Raw genomic sequence first — 23,077 nt, forward strand, 5'->3', positions numbered from 1 at the left:
CCTGGGAACCTCCACATTTGTAGCTATGGAGAAATGTGTATGGTATGAGCCACCACCTGCAGCTGCCATCTGACATGTGGGCAGTTTGTGGGACTGAGCCCTTAAACTGTAGAGTCTGTGATTAACTCTGGTTGGTGGTAGAATTGGATTGTAGGCCAGCCAGTTGGTGTCGGGGAGGTGGAAGAATGGTTTGGAAATCACAGCACATATTTCCTGTCAGGAGGAAAATAGATTCTGTGACCCCCACAGGTGTTTGCGAGTCTGTGCCCCCAGCCTCAAGGTAGGTCAGGCAGAGTGGCTGGGGGGGCATAAGTTGGCAGTTTCCCTCCCCATGTCAGTGAGACCCAGGTGAAATGGAACCTTTGAGGACAGGCCTTATTACAAAGAGCAGAGTATTGTGGGACTGCCTGCCTCCCCCGCCCCCCCCCCCCCCCAGATGCCAATCACAAGTAGTAGGTCTGCAGGTTACTCACAACTTCTGACTTGGCTACAAATCAGAGGTTCCTATAACCCCCTCCTTGGGTTAATCTCCTAGTGTGCTCAGAGCTCAGGGAAACACTTGTTTACCACTTGATCAAAGGATACAGATGAACAAGGTAGGTGAAGAGATACTGAGCACGAGGTCTGGGAGGGAGGTCTGAGGGGAATGCTGAAGCAACGTCTGGCTGTCACCTGTTCCCAAGTTAAAGTAGAACTTGTTCCCCTTTGGACACCGTTGTCTTGTCACAGCTCCTTCTCACCGTGGGTACAAAGGTGTGCGGGGGGAGTCCCAGAGTCAGTTCCCAGGTAGAGCAGTGCCCTGTCTAGAGTGGGAGTGGCACCCAGGCCCGGCCAGCCCGGAATAGGAAGGCTTGCTGTCCTTCTGGGTCAGTGTCTGAGGATAAAGCTGCAAGGCCACTCCTGGAACTGGGACCCTTGTTGACACACATACCACCTCACTATATGTGGTACAGGCTCTGGCTGCATTTCAGTGAGACTTTGTGTTATTCCTTCTTTGAATGTGTTGGAGAATTTTGTAGTGAAGACATTTTGGCCTGGGCTTTTCCTTATGGGTAGTTTTTTTCATTACTAATTCAGCCACTTTTACTTGTTATAGTTATATTCAGATTTTCTATTTTCTTAAGTTAATTTTGATAGATTTTTGTCTTTCTAGGAATTTGTCCACTTCATGTAAGTGTTCTACTTTGTTGGTGTATGAATGTTCACGTGTTCCTTTATAATGATGATGATTATTTTAAAAGATTTTATTTATTTTTAGAGAGAGGGGAAGGGGAAAAGGGAGAGAAACATCAATGTGCGGTTGCCTCTCCAGCACCCCCTACTGGGGACCTGGCCCGCAACCCAGGCATGTGCCCTCACTGGGAATCGAACTGGTGACCCTTTGCTTCGAAGTCTGGTGCTCAATCCACTGAGCCACACCAGCTAGGGCATATATATTTTAACTGAGGTACTTTATATGAAAAAGTGTCCTATATAGCATAGGGAATATTTCCATGTTTCGGTAAGAACTATTATGATTACCACAGACAGAATTTAGTTTGCCGCCTCAAGGTATCTCATACATAGGAACATTTTCCTTGACTACTAATCCCATCACGTGACACAAAGCCCAGACTGTGTAAGACCTTTTGTGCACCTTCTTACTGATGCAACCAGTTATCATTTACGGTTTGTGGTCATCCTTACCACAATTCGTTATACCCCTCTCTTTGAGGCTAGGTGTGATCCTATAGTTTTTGGCAAGAATGCACCAACAAAACCATGATGTAAAGTTTTTAATTAAGAATTAATGAGAGGTTAAATACAAACATTTTTAACTATAGGAAAATAAAAAAATAAAACTTGCTGAAGAAAAATATACATGATAACATTGATTCACAACGTACAATGATTAACTGGCCAAAAATCACAAAATTGGTCTAAAAATCCACAGTTGCAATGGGATGTTTTAATATATCCAATCAGGAAGTGGAAAAGGTAATACTTGTTAGTGCACAAAACATCTATAGAAGCATTTGTTTGACCAAAAAAAAAAAAAAAGAGAGAGAGAGAACAGTTTTAAATCACATACAAATGTAAGAAAATGTGCTGAGGACTTCCGTTCAGCTGTGAGTATCGGAAATACCCATGATCTGCCTGACACGAGGAAGGTGCCACTGCTCACGTGCAAGGACTGTCAGAGCAGTCACCGCACATGCAGCAGAGGGACTGCTCCCATGTGGCTCTGTAGCTGTTTCGGTGGAATCAGGGACACAGTCACTAACAATATTAACAGAATGAAATGTCTGCTATACAACTTAGACCTTAGTCAAATACCATCTAGAGAAGACAGCAGTCAGCGTTTCAGAGAACATTTTTAAACATGGCAGTCCAAATTGGTTGCATGAAGGCTTGTAGGAAGAATCCAAACTGACTGATCTTTGCTGTGGATCTTGTGGAGGCATCTGTGGGAACCTACAGCCCTGAGAAAATGAAAGTCATGTAGTTGGTGGTGGTGCTGGGGATGCTTTTGACTGGCAGGACCAATAATCAGGAAAATGGGTTGGAAGCAGGTATATATGAAACATCAAATACATCTGTCTCCCTGTGCTTTTTGGCTCAAACACTAAGGCCCTCCAAATCTCATGCGAATGAGGTTGTTAATGAATTTTAACATGGACCCATAAAAAACCAGAAAATATTCTAGAAAATGTAGGTCACAACATTATCCATGTTGACGTAACATATTTCGGGAGATCCATCTCCAATTCTACATTTTATTGTCCTGCCACAGGTCTCTTTTTTTTTTTTTTCTTTTTTTTTTTTTTTTTTACAAATTAAAGGCTTATTGGTATACCAAAGTTAATGTTATTACAAAAATGAATCAAAGTTTAAATGTTAAAAATGCTTAGGAAAGAAGCTAGAAATGTGATTTTATTTAATTCATAGACTTGAAGCACTGTGAGTGCAGCAACCACCTTAGTTATGCTCACTGTTGCAGCCCAGTGTCCAGCTCAGGCACTCAGTAGGTGCTCAGTATGAACAGAGGGATGGTGAGACCACTGGGTGACTTCAGTGAGATCATACAATCATTCTGATTGTATTCTGGGTAAAAGATACCTTAAACGGTGACATCAGAGTACTGTAGGAAGATTTTAATGAATTGAGAGGAGGGGGGAAATGTTGCTTTGGTACAAAGATATTGTACCAAATTTAAATCTAAATTTAAATTTGTGAATTTAAATCTAAAACAATTATAATTGTAAACATTTTAAAGTTGTTTTGTAAGTTTGAGGTTGATGTAAATACAGGTTGTTCTCCTTAACGTAAAGTCTGTTATCGAAACCACTGTCGGAGGGAATGACAAAGAGTGAGGGGAACAGATGTAAATAGTGATTCCAGTGAGATGATACTCTATGATAAACTTCTCATATTTACAAATTTATGCCAACTATCTATTTGTAAGGTTAATTAGTAAGGCTCTTCTGATGAAAGAAAGTGTTTTTTTTATCATAACAAAGGAATATTTATAATGAATAAGGAATATCTAGCACTTGCCATATGAAGCCAATAGGAAATCCTAAGAAATAACAAAGTGTCATTATTGCCCTTAACTTATAGAACAATTAAAAATTTATATAAAAATTAACCCTACTAGTATATATTACATTTATATTTCAATTCACCAATAGACTTTAAAGATTTTATAAGCTGATTTAAGGAAAAACACTACCTACTAAAAGCATATGTGCTGCTGCTTAAAAAGTACTTACAGAATTATCTCAAGTCCTTGTTCACTTGCACAAGTAGCAAATAGAATCCACAGTCCAGAGACTGAGTTTCAGTATGAGCCACTGATAAAGACAAGCTATTTTTAGCTTTTAAAACATGTTTCATGTCACAAATTTTCTGGAGTATTAAATGTGAATTAATTTGCATCAGGCCTTCCTGTATTACTTATATTTATAGCCATTTCTCTTCAGTGGAGTTTTCATATTACTTTCAGTGTAAAGAATGAAAACTTTCCTGTGTTTATCAATTATAATTTATCCAGTGTGCATTCTCATGACATGTTTGTGTAAGGATGTGGGCCAATTGAAGGCCTTCCCACAATGCTTACACTTAAGAAGTTTCTCTCCAGTGTGAATTCTTTCATGGCTTCTAAATGAACTGGGTCGACTAAAGGCTTTCCCACATTCTTCACATTTATAGGGTTTCTCTCCAGTGTGCACTCTCATGTGGCCTCGAAAGGTTGTGCGATAAATGAAGGCCTTCCCACACTCCTTACATTCATAGGGTTTCTCTCCAGTGTGAGTTCTTTCATGTACTTGAACATAACTGGAACAACTGAAGGCTTTACCACAAATTTTACATTCATAGGGTTTCTCTCCTGTGTGTGTCCTTTCATGTATTCGAAATGAACTGGGACAGTTGAACGCCTTCCCACACTCCTTACATTTATAAGGTCCATCTCCAGTGTGCGTCATCATGTGTCTTCGAAAGCTTGTGAGAGACACAAATGCTTTTCCACATTCCTCACATTTATAGGGCTTCTCTCCAGTGTGAGTTCTTTCATGTATTTGCAAACCTAGAGAAGAACTGAAGGTTTTCCCACACTGTTTACACTCATAGGGTTTCTCTGCACTGTGAGTCCTTTCATGTCTTCGAAAGGAGGTGGGACAACTGAGGGCTTTACCACACAGCTTACATATATAGGGCTTCTCTCCAGTGTGAGTTCTCACATGGACTTGGAAAGTGGTGAGCCAATGGAAAGCTTTCCCACACTCCTTACATTGGTAGGGCTTCTCTCCAGTGTGAGTTCTTTCATGTGTTCGAAAGGAACTGGAACAACTGAAGGCTCTACCACACTGTTTACATTCGTAGGGTTTCTCTCCAGTGTGAGATCTTTCATGTATTCGATAGGAACTGGGACAATTAAATGCCTTCCCACATTCCTTACATTTGTAAGGTCCATCTCCAGTGTGTGTTATCATGTGTCTTTGAAAGCTTCCAAGAGAAATAAAGGCCTTCCCACATTCTTTACAGTCATAGGGTTTCTCTCCAGTGTGAGTTCTTTCGTGTTTTCGAAGAGAACTGGGACAACTGAATGCTTTACTACACTTTTTACATTCATAGGGTTTCTCTCCGGTGTGAGTCCTTTCATGACTTCGATAGGAACTGGGACAACTGAGGGCTTTACCACACTGTTTACATTCGTAGGGTTTCTCTCCGGTGTGAGTTCTCTCATGTGTTTGGAAGGTTTGATGATATCTAAAGGCTTTTCCACATTGTTTACATTCATAGGGTTTCTCTCCAGTGTGAGTCCGTTCGTGTTTGCGAACAGACTGGCGATATCTAAAGGATTTCCCACATTCCTTACATTTATAGGATTTCTCTACACTGTGGTTTCTTTCATGTTTTTGAAACGGTTGGAGGTAACTGAAGGCTTTTCCACATATCTTACATTTATACGGCTTCTTTCCATACTCCTGATACTTGTATGGTTTAGGCGCAGTGTGAGTGCGCACGTGCCTGTTAAGGGATGAACGACTCATGAAGACTTTTCCACACACACTGCACTCCCATGGTTTTCCTTTACTAGGAGTTTTCTTGTTCAGATTGAGATTTGAAATATGGCTGAGGTTTTCTCCACATTGACTACCTTCTTTACTTTCACAGAGTCTCTCTACCATATGATGTCTATAAAAAAAAAATCAGAAGTACATGATTAATGATTTATATTTATTTGTAAACATTAGGATTTTGTATTTATAATTTTTAGGGAAAGTGCAGGTGTTCTGCTGTCTGAATTGTTTGAAACTTACTATAATGCTCTGAAAGAAGGTTCTTTTGAATTGTGTTTTGGATTTCTCCAGGTATATACCCAGAGGTAGAACTGCTGGGTCATAAGGCAATTCCATTTTTTATTTTTTGAGGAGTGTCTGCTTTCATGACATGAAAATCCTCTTGTGGGACACTGATTTCTATCGTGAATATAACTCACCTTAGATTTCTTTCCTGGTTTTTGAACTGATCTTCAATGTTACGGTCTTCCCATTTTCGTCCTAAAATACAGACCCAGCCAAAATAAAGTTACAGAAAAATTATTACATTACAGGTCTGTGATGAGCTCTGACCATTCCTGGTTTATTTACCAAAGTGTTCTCTTTCCCCATTCAAATCAGAGAACAATGTTGATAGACAAACACTTGTACTCTTAAGTGGCTAAATGAAGATACGTTGTCATTCTCACCTACTGAGGCCAGATTCCTCAAGGTTTCCCGCATCACATCTCTATAGAGTTTCTTCTGTGAAGGATTCAGCAGAGCCCACTCATCCAGACTGAAGTTCACAGCCACATCCTCAAAGGCCACTGAGTCCTGAAACATACCACATATGTGCACAGGAAGACAGGTAAGATGGACAGCACTGGGGATCTATAGTCAATTCATAAGAAGTTCACATATGATTCTGTGATTTCAAAATATTTATTCTTTGACTTGGTCATCAGAATTCTTGTTCACTATACATAACTACTTCCTCATAAATCAACATCATTAATCCTTCAGGCACATAATTTCCCTAAACACTGGTCCTTGAAAAAGATCATGAACCCATTGACATTTACATGCAGGGGACAGAGAAATGGTCCCCCACAATAATTCTGATGGTGCAATTTACCCACTTGGTTAAGGGACAGAATAGGAAGACCCAAGTTCTTGGTGGGTACACAGAAACCAGTATTTAGGGTCCAGCTCTAGTTACAGGGGGATACATGGAAAGAACCACACATTTCAGACCTTATTTGAGGAGTCTCTAGAGCAGCGGTCCCCAACCTTTTTGGCACCAGGGACAGGTTTGCTCTTTTACCCACCATTCCACCGCTCCCTACAGGCTGGTGGACTGCTCCCAATCTGCAGCCCTGGGGTTGGGGATCCCTGCTCTAGAGAACTCCAAACTTTACAGGAGAGAGAAAAGGAAGGACACCATATATAGCCTCTGATACTTACAGGTACACAAACAGTAAGCAGGCTAAGCCCTAGCCAGATAAACTTCAAAGCTGACACTAAAGGTCTATTTACCAAGCTTCCTTCTCAGTGCATCATGTCTGGCTTCCAACAACAAAATCACACAACACACTAAAAAACCTCATCTTAAAAGAAGCCAGAGGGAAAACCACACTTTAGCTACAAAGAATAATAAGAATTAAATAAGACTGTTTTTCTTTTTTCTTCCAAATAATACAAGCAAGAAGAGAGTGGAATGAAATAGTTAAAGTGTTGATAGGAAAAAAACAACTTAGTTAAAATTCTGTGTCAACTGAAATTATCCTTTAAAAGTGAAGAAGACATTTCTGAGCAAAACAAATAGAATCTGTCATCAGTACATCCACTTTGCTTAGCAAGAAATATTAAAGCTAATTCTTCAAAGGAAGGAAAATGAAGAAAGGGAGAGCATTTAAGAAGGAATACATGAAGGGAAAATAACATCACCTTAAACATTCTTAATTAATTTGAAAGGTAACACTTTGTTCAAAATAATACTAGTGAGAAAGTATTCAGCAATTATAGCTTACGGATAAGTGAAATGAACAATAGTGATGTTGTAAGGTACAGAGAGAGGAATTGGGAATACTCTGTTAATGAGAAATTTATACAACCAGTGAAGTGGCTCAGTGTTACTTGAAACAGGACTTAGCTTAACCGTAAGTATGTATGGCAAATCTAAGGGCAACCAATAAATATTTTTTAAAAAGTGTAACTGATATGCTAAGAGAGAAGACAAAATAAAATCAGGTAAAATTCTTGAAGCCAGGGAAGGCAGAAAAAAGATGAAAGACAAAAGAGAAACTAGTAACAAGGGCAACAAATAGAAAACACCAAAAATTATGGTAGATACTAATCCAACTGTATCAACAATCATTTAGAAAGTCAATATTCTAAATATAATAATTGAAAGATACTGTCACAATGAATAAAAAAAATAACTCCCAATTATATGTTGTTCATAATAAACCACATTAGCAATAAAGTCAGGGGGAATTGAGGAATGGAAAAAGATGTATCACGTTAACATACCATCTGATCTCACTTATATGTAAAATCTAATAAACAAACTAAATTGCTGAACTAAATAGGACCAGAGGCATGGATACATGGAACAACGTGGCAGCTGTCAGAGGGGAGGGGGGCTGGGGGGACTGGCTGAAAGAAGGTGAAGGGTTTAGTCAAAGAACATATATGTATAACCCATGGACACAGACAATGTGGTGGTGGCCAGAGGAAGAGGGGCTGGGGACAAAGTAGGAGGGAAACAGGGGCATCTGTCAATACTATCAACAATAAAAATAAAGCGGGAAAAAGAGCCAGCATATCTACACTTTCAGACAGAGCGCAGGGATAGAGAGGGGCATTACACAAAGATAAAGGGCCAAGTCTTTAAGGAGACACAGCATTCCTTAGTGCTCATGTGCATAACGACACAGTGGCAAAATATACCAGGGGACAATGGATGGGACTGCAAGGAGAAACAGATGAATTCACTATTATACTGGAGATTTCAATACCCCTCTAGTAATAATTATGAACACCAGCAGGGGGAAAATCAGAAAAGCCATAGCTGAACTGGTCAGTGCCATCAAACAACTTCATTCCTGAAAACTGGAATACTTCATCACCAAACAACAGGAGAATACACATTCTTTTCAAGTTCATATGGAAAAATTCATGAGGATAAAATACACTTTAACATGAAACACCCCTTAACATATTTGAAAGAACAGAAATCATACAAAATATACTTTCAGACAATGAAGGCATTAATCTAGAAATCAATAACAGAAAGATTGGAAACCCTCAAATATGTGGGAGATTAAAGAACACATTTCTAAATAACTCAGGGATCAAAGAAGAAATGTCAAAAGTAATGAAAAACTATTTTGAACTAAACAAAAATGAAACTACAATTTACAAAAAATTTGTGGGATGCAGCAAAAACACTGCCTGGAGGGAAGTTTATAGTACTGAAGGCATACACTTGAAAAAAGATCTGTAATCAGTGATCTAAATCTAAGCCTGTCTTATGAAACTAGAAAAAGAGCAAATTAGACCTACAGTAAGCACAAGAATATATATAAAAACCAAAGAAATTAATGGAATTACATGAAATAGTGAAAAATCGACAAAATCAAAACCTGGTTCTTAGAAAAGATTAACAAAATTGAGAAACACCTACAGAAGCTGAGAAAAAAGGAGAAAAAGACAGATTATTAATATCCAGAATGAGGAAAGGGGGAATGTAAAAGCATTTGACAAAATCCCAAATCCATTTCTGGTAGTAAACTAAAAATAGAGGGACACTCCCACTTCTTGAAGAATACCCTGTATAAGAAACTTGCAGTTAACACACTTAATGGTGAGAAACTAGATGCTTTCCTGGTAAGATCAAGAATAGGCAATGATGTCCGCTCTCACCACTCCCAGTCAACACTGTACTGGAAGTTTAAGCTAATACAGTAAGAGAAGAAAAGGACGTAAAAGGTATACAGATGGGAAGAAAGAGATTAAACTGTCTTTGTTGCATATGGATTACCTATGGAGAAAATTTCAAAGAAAAAAAAAAGTTCTATGAAAAGTTCTTGAACTAATAAAGGAGTAGAGTAAGGTTGAAAAATAAATAGTTAATATACAACAGCCGATTCTTTCTTGTAGACCCAAACAAATATAATTAACTGATTTTTGACAACTCAATGGAGAAAACATAGCCTTTTCATCAAACAGTGCCAAGAAAACCAGACATCCACATGCAAATATCAATTGATCAATTTAGACACAAACCTGACACCTTTCACAAAAACTAACTCAAAACAGATCATAGGTCATAGATAAAGTACAAAACTACAAACCTCCTACAAGATAACACAGGAGAAAATCTAGATGACCTAAGGTTTGATTATGAATTTTTAGATATAACACCAAAAGCAAGATTGATTAAAAGCAAAAATAAGTTTGATGTCATTAAAATAAAACCTACTCTGGAAAAGACATGTTAAGAGACTGAAAACACAAACCACAGACTGGGAGAATATCTTTGCAAAACACTTATCTGATAAGGGGACTAAATGGTAATGGGATAAAAAAGATAAATATACAAAGAACTCTTAAAATTCAATAAGACAAGCAACACAATTAAAAATGGACAAAAGATCTGAACATACATTCACCAAAGAAGATACATCAATGGTAAATAAATATAGGAAAAAATTCTCAACATCATATGTCTTTAGGAATTGCAAATAGAAGAATGAGATATTACTAGACACTGATTACAATAGCTAAAATCCAAAACATTGAGAGCAAATATCAAACGATGGCAAAGATAACGGAGCCACAAGAACCCTCATCTGCTGCCGGTGGGAATGGAAACCAGTATGCCTAGTTTTGAAGACAGGCAGTTTCTTAATGAACTAAACCTATTCTTATCATACAACCAAGCAGTCACATTCCTTCTAATTTCCCCAAATAAGCTGAAAAGTTACTTTCATACAAATTCTGCACATGAATGTTTATAACAGTTTTATTCATGATGACCAAGGCTTATAGGTAATGAAGATAACCTCCATTAGGAGAATGGAAAAATAATCACTGGAACACCTGTATGATGAAATATTATTCAGCAGTTAGGGGAAAGGAGGTATCACGAAGAAGATACCTCACGAAAAAGACACGAAGAAACCTTAAAATGATATTGCTAAGTGAAAGCAGCCAGTATGATGTGGCTACACATTTACGATTCCAAGCATAGTTCTGGAAAGGATAAAACTATGAGACAGAGAAAGATCTTTGGTTGCCAGGGATTTGAAGTGGAAAGGATGGATGGATGAGTGAATGAATGGAGTGGAGTACAGGGCAGTGAAAGTTTTCTACATGTAGAAAAGATGGACACATGTCATTTTACATTAGCCAAAGCCGAGACTGTGTAACACTCAACAGTAATTTAGTGAGCCGGTTGCACCTGGCCTGCAGCACCACATTAGAAGTCACATCATAAGAAACAGTAACAGAATCACAGTTTTCCTTGAAGACAGCAGCACTAAGAGCATTTGATCATCCTTTGTCTTTGTCCTATTCTCTCTCCCAGGGATTGTATTACTTAAGCCTCCTTGCACAACCACATCAAAATTACAACTAACCTACAGAGCCATTATTCAGAACCACCAGAAATCGAGGTGAATAGAAGTTCTACAACTACAAAATTAAAGAAACCACATTGAGACAGAGTCAGCAGGCAGGTGCCATATCTGAGACTCCATCAACCAGGTACACACTGTTTGCCCCACCCTAGTGATTCCCTCAGGCTCTGCCCCACCCAATTCTGGACCCACCAAAGCTGTTTCCAGTGGCTTTTCCATATGAATGGATCATGCTTCAGATTTTCCTAAATTCTCTCAAATAAGCAGCATCTGGTCTCAGCAAGTACTGTAACTCTCCTTAAGTGGCCCCAGGCTAGGCACTAGCAGCAGTTGGTCTTCAGACCCAGCTTGACCTCACTTGGGCACCTACCAGCCTAGCACGAGTAGCAGTCATCTGTAGATTGCTTTGTAGCTTATACCAAGTGGCTCCAGACAGAACACAGGCAGTAGCTGACCTTAGCCTGCACCTCCTGGGAGGTCCCAGAGCCAGTGCACCTAGTGGACAGCTACAGACCATGTCAGAGCACCACCACCCAACCACCTCCACAAGTGACACACTCAAGGGCACCAGGGCCCTGCTGAAGTAGTCCGGCTTGATGGAGTGGGCCCCTCCACAGCTGATCCTCCATGATGGTCAGAGGTTGGTGGTCAGTGGTCACAGCCAGTCCTTGCAGCTGATCAGACTGGGTAACTCCCTCCCACTGACCTGCCAACAGCAACCATGGCTCAACTACAATAGGAGGCTGTACACAGCTCACACAGTGGGTGCACCTCAGGTACCCAGTTTAGGTGATAGGGAGGCTGTGCCATTGGACCCTATAGGACACCTACTACATTAGGCCACTCTACTAAGCTGGGAGCCATAGCAGCTCTTATCAAATACATAGAAACAAACACAGGGAGGCTGTCAAAATGAGAAGACAAATAAACATGGCCCAAATGAAATGAATGAACAAATCTCCAGAAAAAGAACCAAACAAAATGGAGCCAAGCGATCCATTAGAACTAGATGCAGAGTTCAAAATATGGGTTTTAAGGGTGCTCAATGAATTTAGGGGAAGAGAAGATAAACTCAGAACTTTAACAGCATAAAAAAGAACATGGAAACCATAAAAAATGAAAATCAGTCAGAAATGAATGATACACCAACTGAAATGAAGGATTTACAGGATATCAACAGTAAGTGGATAAAGCTGAGAATCAAATCATTGATTTGGAATATAAGGAAGCAAAAAATACCCAATCAGAACAGCAAGAAGAAAAAAGAATCCAGAAAAATAAGGATAGTATGAGGAGCCTCTGGGACGACTTCAGGCACACCAACATTCACATCATAGGGATGCCAGAAGGAGTGAGAGAGCAAGAAATTGAAAACCAATTTGAAAAAATAGTGACAGAAAACTTCCTAACTTGGTGAAGGAATTAGACATACAGGTCCAGGAAGCTCAGAGTCCCAAACAAGATGAACCCAAAGGGGCCCACACCAAGACACAACATGATTAAAGTGCCAGAGGTTAAAGACAGAGACAGAATCTTAACAACAGCAAGAGAAAAAAGCAGTTAATTACCTATAGGGGAGTTCCCATAAGACTGTCAGCTGATTTCTCAAAAGAAACTTTTTTTTAAAAGATTTTTAAAAAAAATTTTATTTGTTTTTAGAGAGGGGAAGGGAGGGAGAGAGGAAAGAAACATTAATGTGTGGTTGCCTCTCGCACACCCCCTACTGGGGACATCGCCTGAAACCCAGGCATGTGCCCTGACTGGGAATGGAACCAGTGACCCTTTGGTTCACAGGCCAGTGCTCAATCCACTGAGTCACACCAGCCAGGGCTGATTTCTCAAAAGAAACTTTTAATATTTCTTGGCAATTCCTTCTAGCCTGCAAAGTCATAAAAAGCATACAGTAAGGTTGCTCTACCCAGAAAAACTATTATTTAGAATCAAAGGGCAGATACAGAGCTTCTCAGACAAAAAAAAAGCTAAAGGAGTTCATCACCATGAAATCAGTATTGTATGAAATGTTAAAGGATCTTCTTGGAGAATATTGAAAATTTGAACAATAAAATGGCAATACATACATATGTATCAATAGTTGAATCTAAAAAAATTAAACAAGCAGAACAGAAACAGAATCATACATAGAACATTTTGATGGCTGCCAGATGGGAGAGGGGTTGGGGAGATGAGTGGAAAAGGTGAAGGGATTAAGAAGTACAAACTGGTAGTTACAGAATAGTTATGGGGATGTAAAGTACAGCATAAAGAATATAGCAGCCAAAGAACACATATGCAGGACCCATGGACATGGACAATGGTGTGGGGACTGCCTAAGGGAGTGGGGGGTAGGTCTGGGTGGACAGGGGCAAAGAGGGAAAAATTGGGACAACTATAATAGCATAAACAATAAAATATAAAGTAAAAAACCAATAAACTTTCATAAGGAATGAAAAAAACAAAAAATCTTCCTACCTTAAAAATAAAAACACTAATGTAAACTGTGGACTTTAATGCATTGATATCAAATGCACCACAGAAATACAAGACATAAAAAACAGGGCAAACTATGTGGAGGTAGAGGGGTTATGTGGGAACTCTTTGTACATTCTGATCAAGTTTTCTGTAAACCTAAAATTGCTGTAAAGAAAAGCCAAGTCTATCAAGAAAAACAAAAAAGATAACACATACATTACTAGTGATTGCTGATGACTGATGGCTGAAAGAAGCCATCTTTCAGTCAACTGATTGAAGTTATTTCAGTAAGTCATCCAGGTGTTTTTATGAGGCCTGCAGCCTGAGACCTGAGAGGAGGAACTTCCACTGAATGCCTTTCCCAGGGCCCAGCAATGTATATTCTGAAAAGTAAAATGAGTCCCTTCATTACTGTCAATGGCATCTAGAACTCCCACATGCAGGAGTGTCCTGCCAAGGCCTCACATTGTGGCCTAAGTATATGTAGAGATAGGTGTTGCCTTGATTTACACTGTGGGTAACTGTGAGGCAAAACAGTCCTAGAATTCTTTTATCACAAAAGGGCAACTTAATCATCCAAGAGTCTGTAAACATGGCCAGTGAAGCCCATTCTGGTCAGTGCTAAGATGACTGCCTGCTGTTTGGTCAGTCGTGTGGACCCTTGAGTCCCATCCTTTAAAAGGATGTTCCAGTTAAAGGATAAAAGTAGTAACTGCCTGAGCATCATGTACGGATGAGGCGGTGTCGTCCCTGAATTGTGTGAACTCATTTCCTTTACCTCCGGGAATCCTAAGGTGCTGCTCCCCAGGGAGCCTAGAGGTCTGGGAAAGGGGTGACCTCCTTCAGCACCTGGCAAGGGACTAAGGAGATGGGGGCCACCCCCTCCTGGTAGGATACGCCAAAGGTGCCAGGTTTAGCTACATCTTGTCTCAAGGGGTCTCGATAGCAGAGTTCTTGGGGCGCTGTTTACAGGTCCCAGGGCATAATGGGGAGCTTCCTAAGGGGTCACAGGTTCAGGACCATTTTCAGGATGGCTCTACAAGCAGTGACAACTGCGCTCTACTGGCATACAGTTTGGAGCCTCGGGCAGTTTCTTGCATCAGAAGCCTATGGACAACTTAGGGCCACCGTGGGTAACTCCAGGAGGCACGGCAGGCGGCCACTGAAGGCTCTGCTGTGGAACAAGTGTCTGAGGGCACTATGGGAGTGCCTGTTGTATGGCGATCTGAGTCCAGTGCCTTTTGGTTTTGCTGCAGGGGTACCTACCACTCAAGGTGGCCCAGTTTGCAAGAAACAACATAAATGGACTCAAGTGCAGTGTGTAAGCAGACTGTGTTTCCTCCAGAACACCACAAGAATCCAGACAATGTTGTGGGTGCTGAGAGGGGCAATAGCTGTTTACTGTATATGGATGGAGCATGACCCAGATTACCAAATACGTTTTAGGAATTTAAACATGGGGCCAGGGCCTGACCTGATATATACAGCAATGGCCTCTCCCCTTTTTATGAGCTCTTCCTGTCAATATTTTTATGTCCTGAGTACCGTCAGAGGAGGATGTCATCAGTGCAATGTCGTACCTGAGCCCCGGAGCAGGTTGGATACGGTTCTGACCCTGCCTGCAGAGACAGTGTGTGCTGGCAGTGGTGCTGAGGTCCCTGAAGGTAACCAGGTAAAGGTGGATCACGTCCCTTCAGAGGTGAAGGCCAATGACACTGATGTCATAGGTATGAGCAAAATAGTCAAACCTGTGACAGCAGGATATCAACCAGTTGCTAAGTGGATACAGGCAGTAACTTCCATAATGCTGGGGACTGAGAATAGGGAGGGGCTTACTTGGTTTGACCACAGCCTCGAGGTTGCAGTTAGGTGTCATTCTTTCTTGATGAACAGGCCAACTAAATATTCACCATTGCCAATTATAGTTACCCAGTTATTATAATCAATGCAATTAATTACTGTTCTTTGACCAGTCAACACAGATCTTTAAGCGTGTTAAGTTCATTTGGAAATTTATTCTGTCAAGTTAAATTAAGACCATCTTAAAAAAAAAAAAAAAGGCCAAATCAGCTATTCAAAGGTGAAGCAGAGGGTATAATCACTTCTTCACTAAATAGGTGTACAGTGGTTTTCAATCCTTTAACACCCTGTTTCATTTACGTTAGGCCATATGAGTTTAACTGGGGTTAAGGACTATGGGGTCCCATTTTGTTAATATATTTTGAAAGGGCCAAAGACTAAATTACAATGTAACTTGCGAGTGTAACTCATTCCCTTCTCTGCTGACTGTAGCATACTTTTAAGAAAATGGGCACTATGACCATGGAAAATTAGGAAAGACCATAGTTATGGTGAACCATCCCTATTTGCACTCTATATTATATTTGGTATCTCCCCTAACATTATCAGGGGTATCCTGCTTACATTTAGCAAGATCTCTCTGGAATTACGAGTGTGGAAAAGAAGGAGTGTGGATCCACCTGCCACTTACTGGCTGCCTTTCCCTCCTCTCTTTCCTTTCGTTAAATGACTGCTCTTGCATGAGCAACCACCTGATGGGCCCACTTCTTATACAGGGTATGGGCCCCCCTCTCCCACCTGTGCCCTCTACATTGGGGTCAACCCAGCCTCTGTCACAGATTCACTCTAATAGATAAATCCCAACAAAGACACAGACCCAGGGTTAATTTAAGGAGGGCCCTGATCCCATACTCCTGCCTCCAAATGCCTTGGAATTCTTGAAACTGCCAATTCTGGTCAGCTGAACATGGAACTAAAGCTTGGTAGGCTCAGCAACACCACACCAGGAGGCAAGCTCACAGCACTAGCACCTCAGCTGTGCACAGTGAGGGACACTATCGGGCAGCAGAGCAGGTCAGAGCAAGACAAGACAGACCCACGGGTGGTCTTGTCAGGACATGCTGTTCACGGCACCAACTGTTATGGTCACCTGCAGGGGACAGTTCCCTTGAGGCTGATGACATCGGTGTGTGTGCACATATTCCCGGGAGTGGTAGGAAGAGTCCTATGATCACATAATTGAGGTTTCAGGAGGGCAGGGCAACCTCTTGAGCAGCTGAGATGGCTTCAGAAAGCAAGGAAGGGAGACTGGCCTGGGTGGTTCATTGGGGTTGGGGGTGGGCCGAGAGTCTTAGTCCAAAGGCAGGGGGCTGTGTGATTTGAATTTTTTGCCATCTCTAAAGGAAAGAACACGCACACTTTTTCATCAGTTTGTCCAGGTGGGAGCCCAAGGGGCAGAGGGAGTGGGGAGGTTTAAGCCACGAACAGTCAGATATCAAAAAGCGTGGAGTCCAACTGCTCATTATAAAGAAACACTAACAGGAAGCTCAAGAAATTCAACACTGGTTATTGGAGTTAGCTAAAGCAAGAGCCCTGGAGGGGACTGGGATGTTCTGGTGGTGAGTGGAGTTTAAACCTTATCTTACAGACTTTTGCTAGCTGTTGCATACATTATTTTAAAAAATAATTCTTAGTAGTTCTTAATTCTATATAAGCCATATTTTTCTATTTAATAGTCTTTAAAAAAAAGATTTTATTTATTTATTTTCAGAGAGAGGGGAAGTGAGCGAGAAAGAGAGGTGACTAATGTGTGGCTGTCTGTCATGCACTCCCAAGGGGACCTGTGGAGGCATGTGCCCTGACTGGGAACCAAACCGGAAACCCTTTAGTTCACAGGCCAGCACTCAATCCACTGAGCCACACCAGACAAGGGTGATTTAAGTCTTTAAATTAAATTACTTTTGCTTTTTAAAATTTAATTTTAAATTTTAAAATTTTTTCTTTTCAACATAGGAAACCATTCTAAGATTCAATCCTTTAAACGTCAATGCTTATAAAAGTTTAAACCATAAAAAATTAAAAAATCTCAAAATCTCCTAACCAAAATAATAAGAGGCATTATAGCTTCTCCTTATATATCACACTGGGGGATAATTTCAGGAGTAAAAGCCTATTATAGCTTTATTTGGGTCTAATCCATTAGATGCATCAGGATTTTTGAAGGTTTATGTAAGTTTTGAGTAGTTTTCCTATTAATTAAAATAGAAATTCATTTCCCTTATGCCTAAGCAATATTATAGCATTTAAATTTTCAAAGCTCTCTAGGGACATGAACATACAAACACTGATCTAAAATGTAAAATCTACCTGACAGCTCAAATACACCCATCTTGTATCTTGATCTCTTGTCTAAAAGGAGCAAATATTCTATTTGGTTCCAGAATTTCTTGCCTTATTTCCATGTATCTTTCAATCAACTTACATTTCCAAAGCCCAAGAACTAAAAATCCTACACACTCACCCAGAAAATATCACAAATTACCAAGGAAAACTAGAATTTGGAGCTTCAATATGCAATATTATGACTATCCAAAGAAAGAAATGCAAATCTTTGACTCAGGTGAGATAGGCTGCCTGCCTCCTCACAGTTCAGAAGAAAATCCACATTCTCAAGCTTGCAGTCCATACTCCCCCTGTTGGGATACAACTCTTAAAAAGTGGGCCACTCCCCTGCTGACAGAGCACCCACAGAAATGATCTCTGGGAGCTGCACATGCCCATCTCCTGAGGTGATGGAAAGGCTTCCTCTCTGAGGCTTTAATTCTCACAAGTGAGGAAACTCTTAGCCAGATTCAATTTAAGGTTCTCACCCCCCACCACCGAAGACTCCCAAATGCATAAACCCTGTCTAGAAGACAGACCTGACCTTCACAGACTCTCTCAACGTACACAGATTCCTCCGAACGCACCTACACTGCTCAAGCCTATATCCAGAAACAGGCCCAAGGAAATCACAGCTACAGATTTAGAAAGGATATTACCCTCAGCCCCCATTTCCCAGGGCTGTAGCTTCTCTCAGTGTGCAGGCTCCTTCCCGGGTGAGTATGAGCAGGGAGGACACCTGCAAGGGGAGGCTCCCCAGGGAGAACCACTGGGTCCTTCAGTACCTCCCTGTGCAGGCTCAAGGAGGCCTTAGCTTAGAGACACTGACCTGAGGCTTCTGCTTCCACATGGTTGCTCTGGACCACCACTGATTTTTTTTCTTTCTTAATCCTCACCCGAGGATGTTTACTGATTTCAAAGAGAGAGGAAGGGGGTGGGGGAAGAAATCGATGTGAGAGAGAAACAATTAATTGCCTCCCGTTTGTGCCTGGACCGGAGATCAAACCTGAAACATTATGGTGTACAGGAAGAGGCCCCAGGCGAGCCACTCCCAGTGTTTGAGCAATCCAGTAAAACCACTCAAATCCTGTGTTTATGTGTAAAGGATAAGGGAAAAGGATAAGGCATTTTTCTGGTTCAACAATAAATCTGCAAATATCTATTCCTTTCAGAAAATAAATGTGAATTATTATTTCCATGACAGGTAACTTTGGAGAACGATGATATCGAACACACTTCTGGGTCTTGGGAGTCTAAGCTCTGATGTTGCCTTTGAAATCAACCAAAAGAACTGATCTCAGAATGTTTCTACACTTGCTCATGGAAGAAAAACGAAACAAAAATGTTAACAAATAGATGTGATGATGGAATTTTTAATTTTTCCTGAAATTCACCTCTTTCTTGGAAATATTTTATAGTTTTTCTTTTGTTTAGATACATATATACTCATTGAAAAATGGAGAATTAAAGTGAATAAAACCACAAACTCGGAGACAGGCTGCGCTTGGCCTGGAAATGGGATGAAAGGGCAGAGCACCCAGGGAAGTTCCCAAACCTGGACACCCACAGCATGTGTGCACCCAGGCAAGATCCTGGGGGGAGAGGCACAAGGTTTTTTACATAACATAGTTCTAGGCAGTTATTCTCGGCTTTCCTCTTACATAAAACATCCACAGGGGAAAAAGTAAATCTGTAAAAAGAGAACCATCCATGGCTGTGTGGAGAAATGATAAATAAAATACTGCGAAGTGTGAAATGTACTACGGAGGGCAAACAGTTAATCATCATGCTGTGCACAAGAGAGGGGAAGATGGCGTTCAGGAATGTAGGAAAAGATATGGAAACAGGAATTTACTGCCAGTCCCAGGAAGGTCTAGGTTGGGTGGGTGGGGGCCGGACAAGGTCATGGATTTGAGACCCCGCTACCCAAACATTTGCAAAACTCAGGAGGAAGCGGGTCCCCCTGGGGAGAAAGGAGGGGCTGAGGATCCCACAGACCGCAGCTCTTCCCACTAGGAGCCCCGGAGAGTCTGATGACCCTCCCCGTGGTCACCGAACATTCTTGGGGGTACGGGGTGGGGAGGAAACGCAGCCGCACGGAGACGAGAGGAAACACCTGGGGGTTCCGGCTGTCGGCCGAGCCCCCGTGCTGCGTGCCGCACCCCTGGTGGACTTGCGTCCCAAAACTCTGGAGTGTCCCCCGGGAGGCCGGGTCCAGGCACACTGTTCCACCAACACTTCCTCTGTCTTCCCATCCACGGCCCACACTCACCATTTCTTAACTTGTGCGGTTCCCTGTCATCCACCCTATGACTTCTGCGGCAAGTACAGGCCACAGTGACAAGGATGTGGCAGAGATACCCGAGGCCTTTAAAGGCAGGGAGAGAGAATGCAGAGATGGTTGCGAAGAGAAGCGATCAACAAGCAATCCACAACGTCATCAGAGCGCCGCCCTTATGTACGTTATCAGCGACTCCCCTGATTGGACAGCCCCCAAGGTCCCGCCCTCTCCAGCCTGAGCGACTACAGGCCAGAGGTCGCGTGTTTGAGGGACCTTGTCTTAGCAGTGGGTCGGAGTCTGTGCTTTAACCGTGAGGCAGTCAGGCCACTCACTGTGACCCTTCTTCACAAAGAGACACTTAAAAGTGACCTGACCATATGCAGTGATGACTCTGGCTCCATTTTAATGGTGGACCATTTCCAGCGGGGAGACGCTCGCCCTTTTGTCCCCCACCCCCACTCATCTGGGCACTTTAAAGAATCCTGCGGTCTCAGGGGCACTTAACTCTGGTGGGAGGTTTGAACCCCATAGTCCTGGACCAGGCCCCCAGCCTCAGATGCCAGCATGTGTGAAACATATGGGGCAAAGTAGCCACCGGAAAACCTCTTCAAGGAACTCCATTAATACGCATTTGGTGAAAGATCAAAGGAGACAGAACTGAAAGCACACTGCTTGGTGAAAAATGATAGATGACGGAGGTATGAAGAACCAAGAATCAGGACAGTGGCCATCCGTGGGGCAGGACAGATGAGTCGGGGGTGGGAACATCAGACCCTCACCACTGCCTTGCCTTCATGATGATTTCAAGGGTGTTCATCCTGTTCTTACTAAGTCTTAGCATAATTCAGTTTGTACAATCTTTTCTGAATATATTTCATGATAAAATTAAGGCTGGAAAAGAATATAATTTGTATATGTTTGGAAATATGGCAATATGAGTTTTCATTCATAGTTTTGGCCGCAAAAATTGATAAAAAGCCAAGTGTCTGTTTAGAAAGAATGGCTTACATAAATTAATCATACATATTTTTTAAAAACAAAGGGTTTTGACTGAAAAGATCTGGAGGATTTATCAACAGAACAACGAAGCAGTGTATCGCTATACCCTTCTCCCCATGTTACGTTTCCTATAACCTGCAGAGAGAGGTGGACCCCCCAACCACATCCCAACCAGCACACACCTACCCGGAATGTCTTAAAAGGGTTTATGAATTCCATAACTGAGGTCTCTAGGGGGAGCAGGGCAGACCTCTCAAGCAGGTGGGAAAGGGCTTGAGAGAGCATGGAAAGGAGCCTGGCTGGGTTTTTTTTTTAATTGAGGGTTGGGGTGGGCTGGGGGGAGCATTTACACACACAGACACATGAAAGGGCTTTCATGGACTGGATCTCCTGACGGCCAGAAGGAGTGAGCAGCCAGGCTTTTTGAAAAATCACCTTGTACAGACGTGGGGCACAAAGGGTTAGGAGGAGGGTTAAAGCTTTCAAGTTGTCAGCTGTCAGATAACAGAAAATATCTGTTAAAATATCATAAAATATCATTAATATTGTGGTTTAGGTCCAGACCACAACAATAAATGCATATTGCAATAGAGTGACTTGGAATCTTTTTACTGGTTGAGGGTCTTGCCTTCGATTGAAAAAAAAATGCAACGTAAGTGAAGTCCAACAAAGCGAGGTCTGCCTGTATATTGGTCTCTGACTTTGATTCATGGCAGGAAGCTCATAAAATTCTTGTACCATATCTTACCATGTATAATGAGCACTTTTTTGCCCAAATTTTTGAGGGAAAAATAAGGATGTGCATTATACATGGGTATAATAATCCCATGTATAATGTGCAAAAAAACATGGGTGTGTATTATACACAGCAAAATACGGATAAATTCCTGAAATAAGAGCACTAGGACCATGTTTGTCTAATGAGGAGACTCTGGCTGGGCTCCTGATGGCTCCTGGATGGGGCTGTCACCAGAAAGGCTAGTCTGTGTGGTGTGTGAGAACTTGGGCCCCTTCCCAAGCTTCCAGCCCCTTCTTGAAATTTGTCAGGATAAATAAATTTAGAGTGTTAGAGAAGGAATAAATGAAGGCAAAATACTTTGTTTTGTTATTATTATTTAATCTGACAGATAACACCATGTTCAAGGTCCTAGTAGTAACAATGTATTCAGTCATTGCAGCATACAGATAAATGAAATGAATGACAGCAATGTTACAAGGGACAGGGAGGGAGGGACTGGAAATACTCTTGCACCTCCAGTACAGAGGTACTGTGTTTCTTCATAGGAACTTGGGTTAATTGTACATGTATACTGCAGACTCAAGCCTAACTACTAGTAAAACTAGTAGTTAGCACTAGTAAAACTACTACTCAGCATATCAGTAAAATGATATGCTGAGAGGAGAAAAAATTGAATTAAGTAAAATGCTCAATAAAAGGCAGTAAAGGGCCCACTGCCAGTGGGAATATAAATTGGTACAGTCACTATGGAACACAGGACGGAGGTTCCTAAAAAAAAGCAGCAAACAAACAAAACAAGTATCCTCACAGACAGAAAATAGATTTGTGGTTACCTGAGGGGAAGGGGGCAGGGAGGACAAATGTGCAGGGGGTCAAGTACATGGTGACTCCGGATGGTGAGCACAATGGAGTAGACAGATGCTGCATTATAGAGTTGTACACCTGAAATCTACATAATGCTGTTAACCAATGTTACCCCAATAAATTTAACTTAAAAAGATTTACTTCAAATGCAACAAAAAGGCAGAGAAGAACAAAGATCTAAGTCAAAAAAGAGACAAAGTACAAAGGTGACCAATATAAAACAGTAAAAAATATGGTAGATAGTAATCCAACAACACCAGTAAATCACTTTAAACATCAATGGTCTAAATATAACAAAGGAAAGACACAAACTGTGACTGTGGATAATAAAATAATAACTATATATTGTCTCCAAGAATCACCCTTTAGATAT

At 41.3% G+C, this 23,077-nt stretch overlaps 1 protein-coding gene and 1 long non-coding RNA gene across 7 annotated transcripts in view; one reads left to right on the forward strand and one right to left on the reverse strand.

Moving 5' to 3' along the window:
* Nucleotides 1–23,077, forward strand: part of LOC112301452 (uncharacterized) — a 35,571-nt gene that overhangs the window by 3,598 nt on the left and 8,896 nt on the right. Inside the window, exons 2-3 of one of the 4 annotated variants that reach the window (XR_008425081.2) lie at nucleotides 6,165–6,393; nucleotides 19,026–19,313. This is a non-coding gene — a long non-coding RNA (uncharacterized lncRNA). Of the gene's footprint in view, nucleotides 1–6,164; nucleotides 6,394–19,025; nucleotides 19,314–23,077 lie in introns of those variants that run through there. The other 3 variants (XR_002974490.3, XR_011650356.1, XR_008425082.1) reach the window with 3 other exon arrangements.
* On the reverse strand, nucleotides 1,759–20,234 carry LOC112301451 (zinc finger protein 791). Of its 3 annotated transcripts, none has more exons than XM_024556896.3 (4): nucleotides 20,094–20,234; nucleotides 6,233–6,359; nucleotides 5,984–6,044; nucleotides 1,759–5,679 (listed from the first exon to the last, which is right to left on the reverse strand). In XM_024556896.3, exons 1-4 carry the CDS (start codon nucleotides 20,094–20,096, stop codon nucleotides 4,026–4,028), a joined length of 1,845 nt encoding a protein of 614 aa, XP_024412664.2. In that variant the 5' UTR covers nucleotides 20,097–20,234; the 3' UTR covers nucleotides 1,759–4,025. The 3 variants fall into 3 exon arrangements, with proteins under 3 accessions (XP_024412664.2, XP_024412663.3, XP_045048408.2); XM_024556895.3 differs by lacking the exon at nucleotides 20,094–20,234 and adding an exon at nucleotides 18,651–19,012; XM_045192473.2 differs by lacking the exons at nucleotides 5,984–6,044; nucleotides 20,094–20,234 and having other exon boundaries at nucleotides 6,233–6,334.

The sequence above is a fragment of the Desmodus rotundus genome, chromosome 9 (assembly GCF_022682495.2).
Source record: "Desmodus rotundus isolate HL8 chromosome 9, HLdesRot8A.1, whole genome shotgun sequence".
Classification (NCBI taxonomy): Eukaryota; Metazoa; Chordata; class Mammalia; order Chiroptera; family Phyllostomidae; genus Desmodus; species Desmodus rotundus.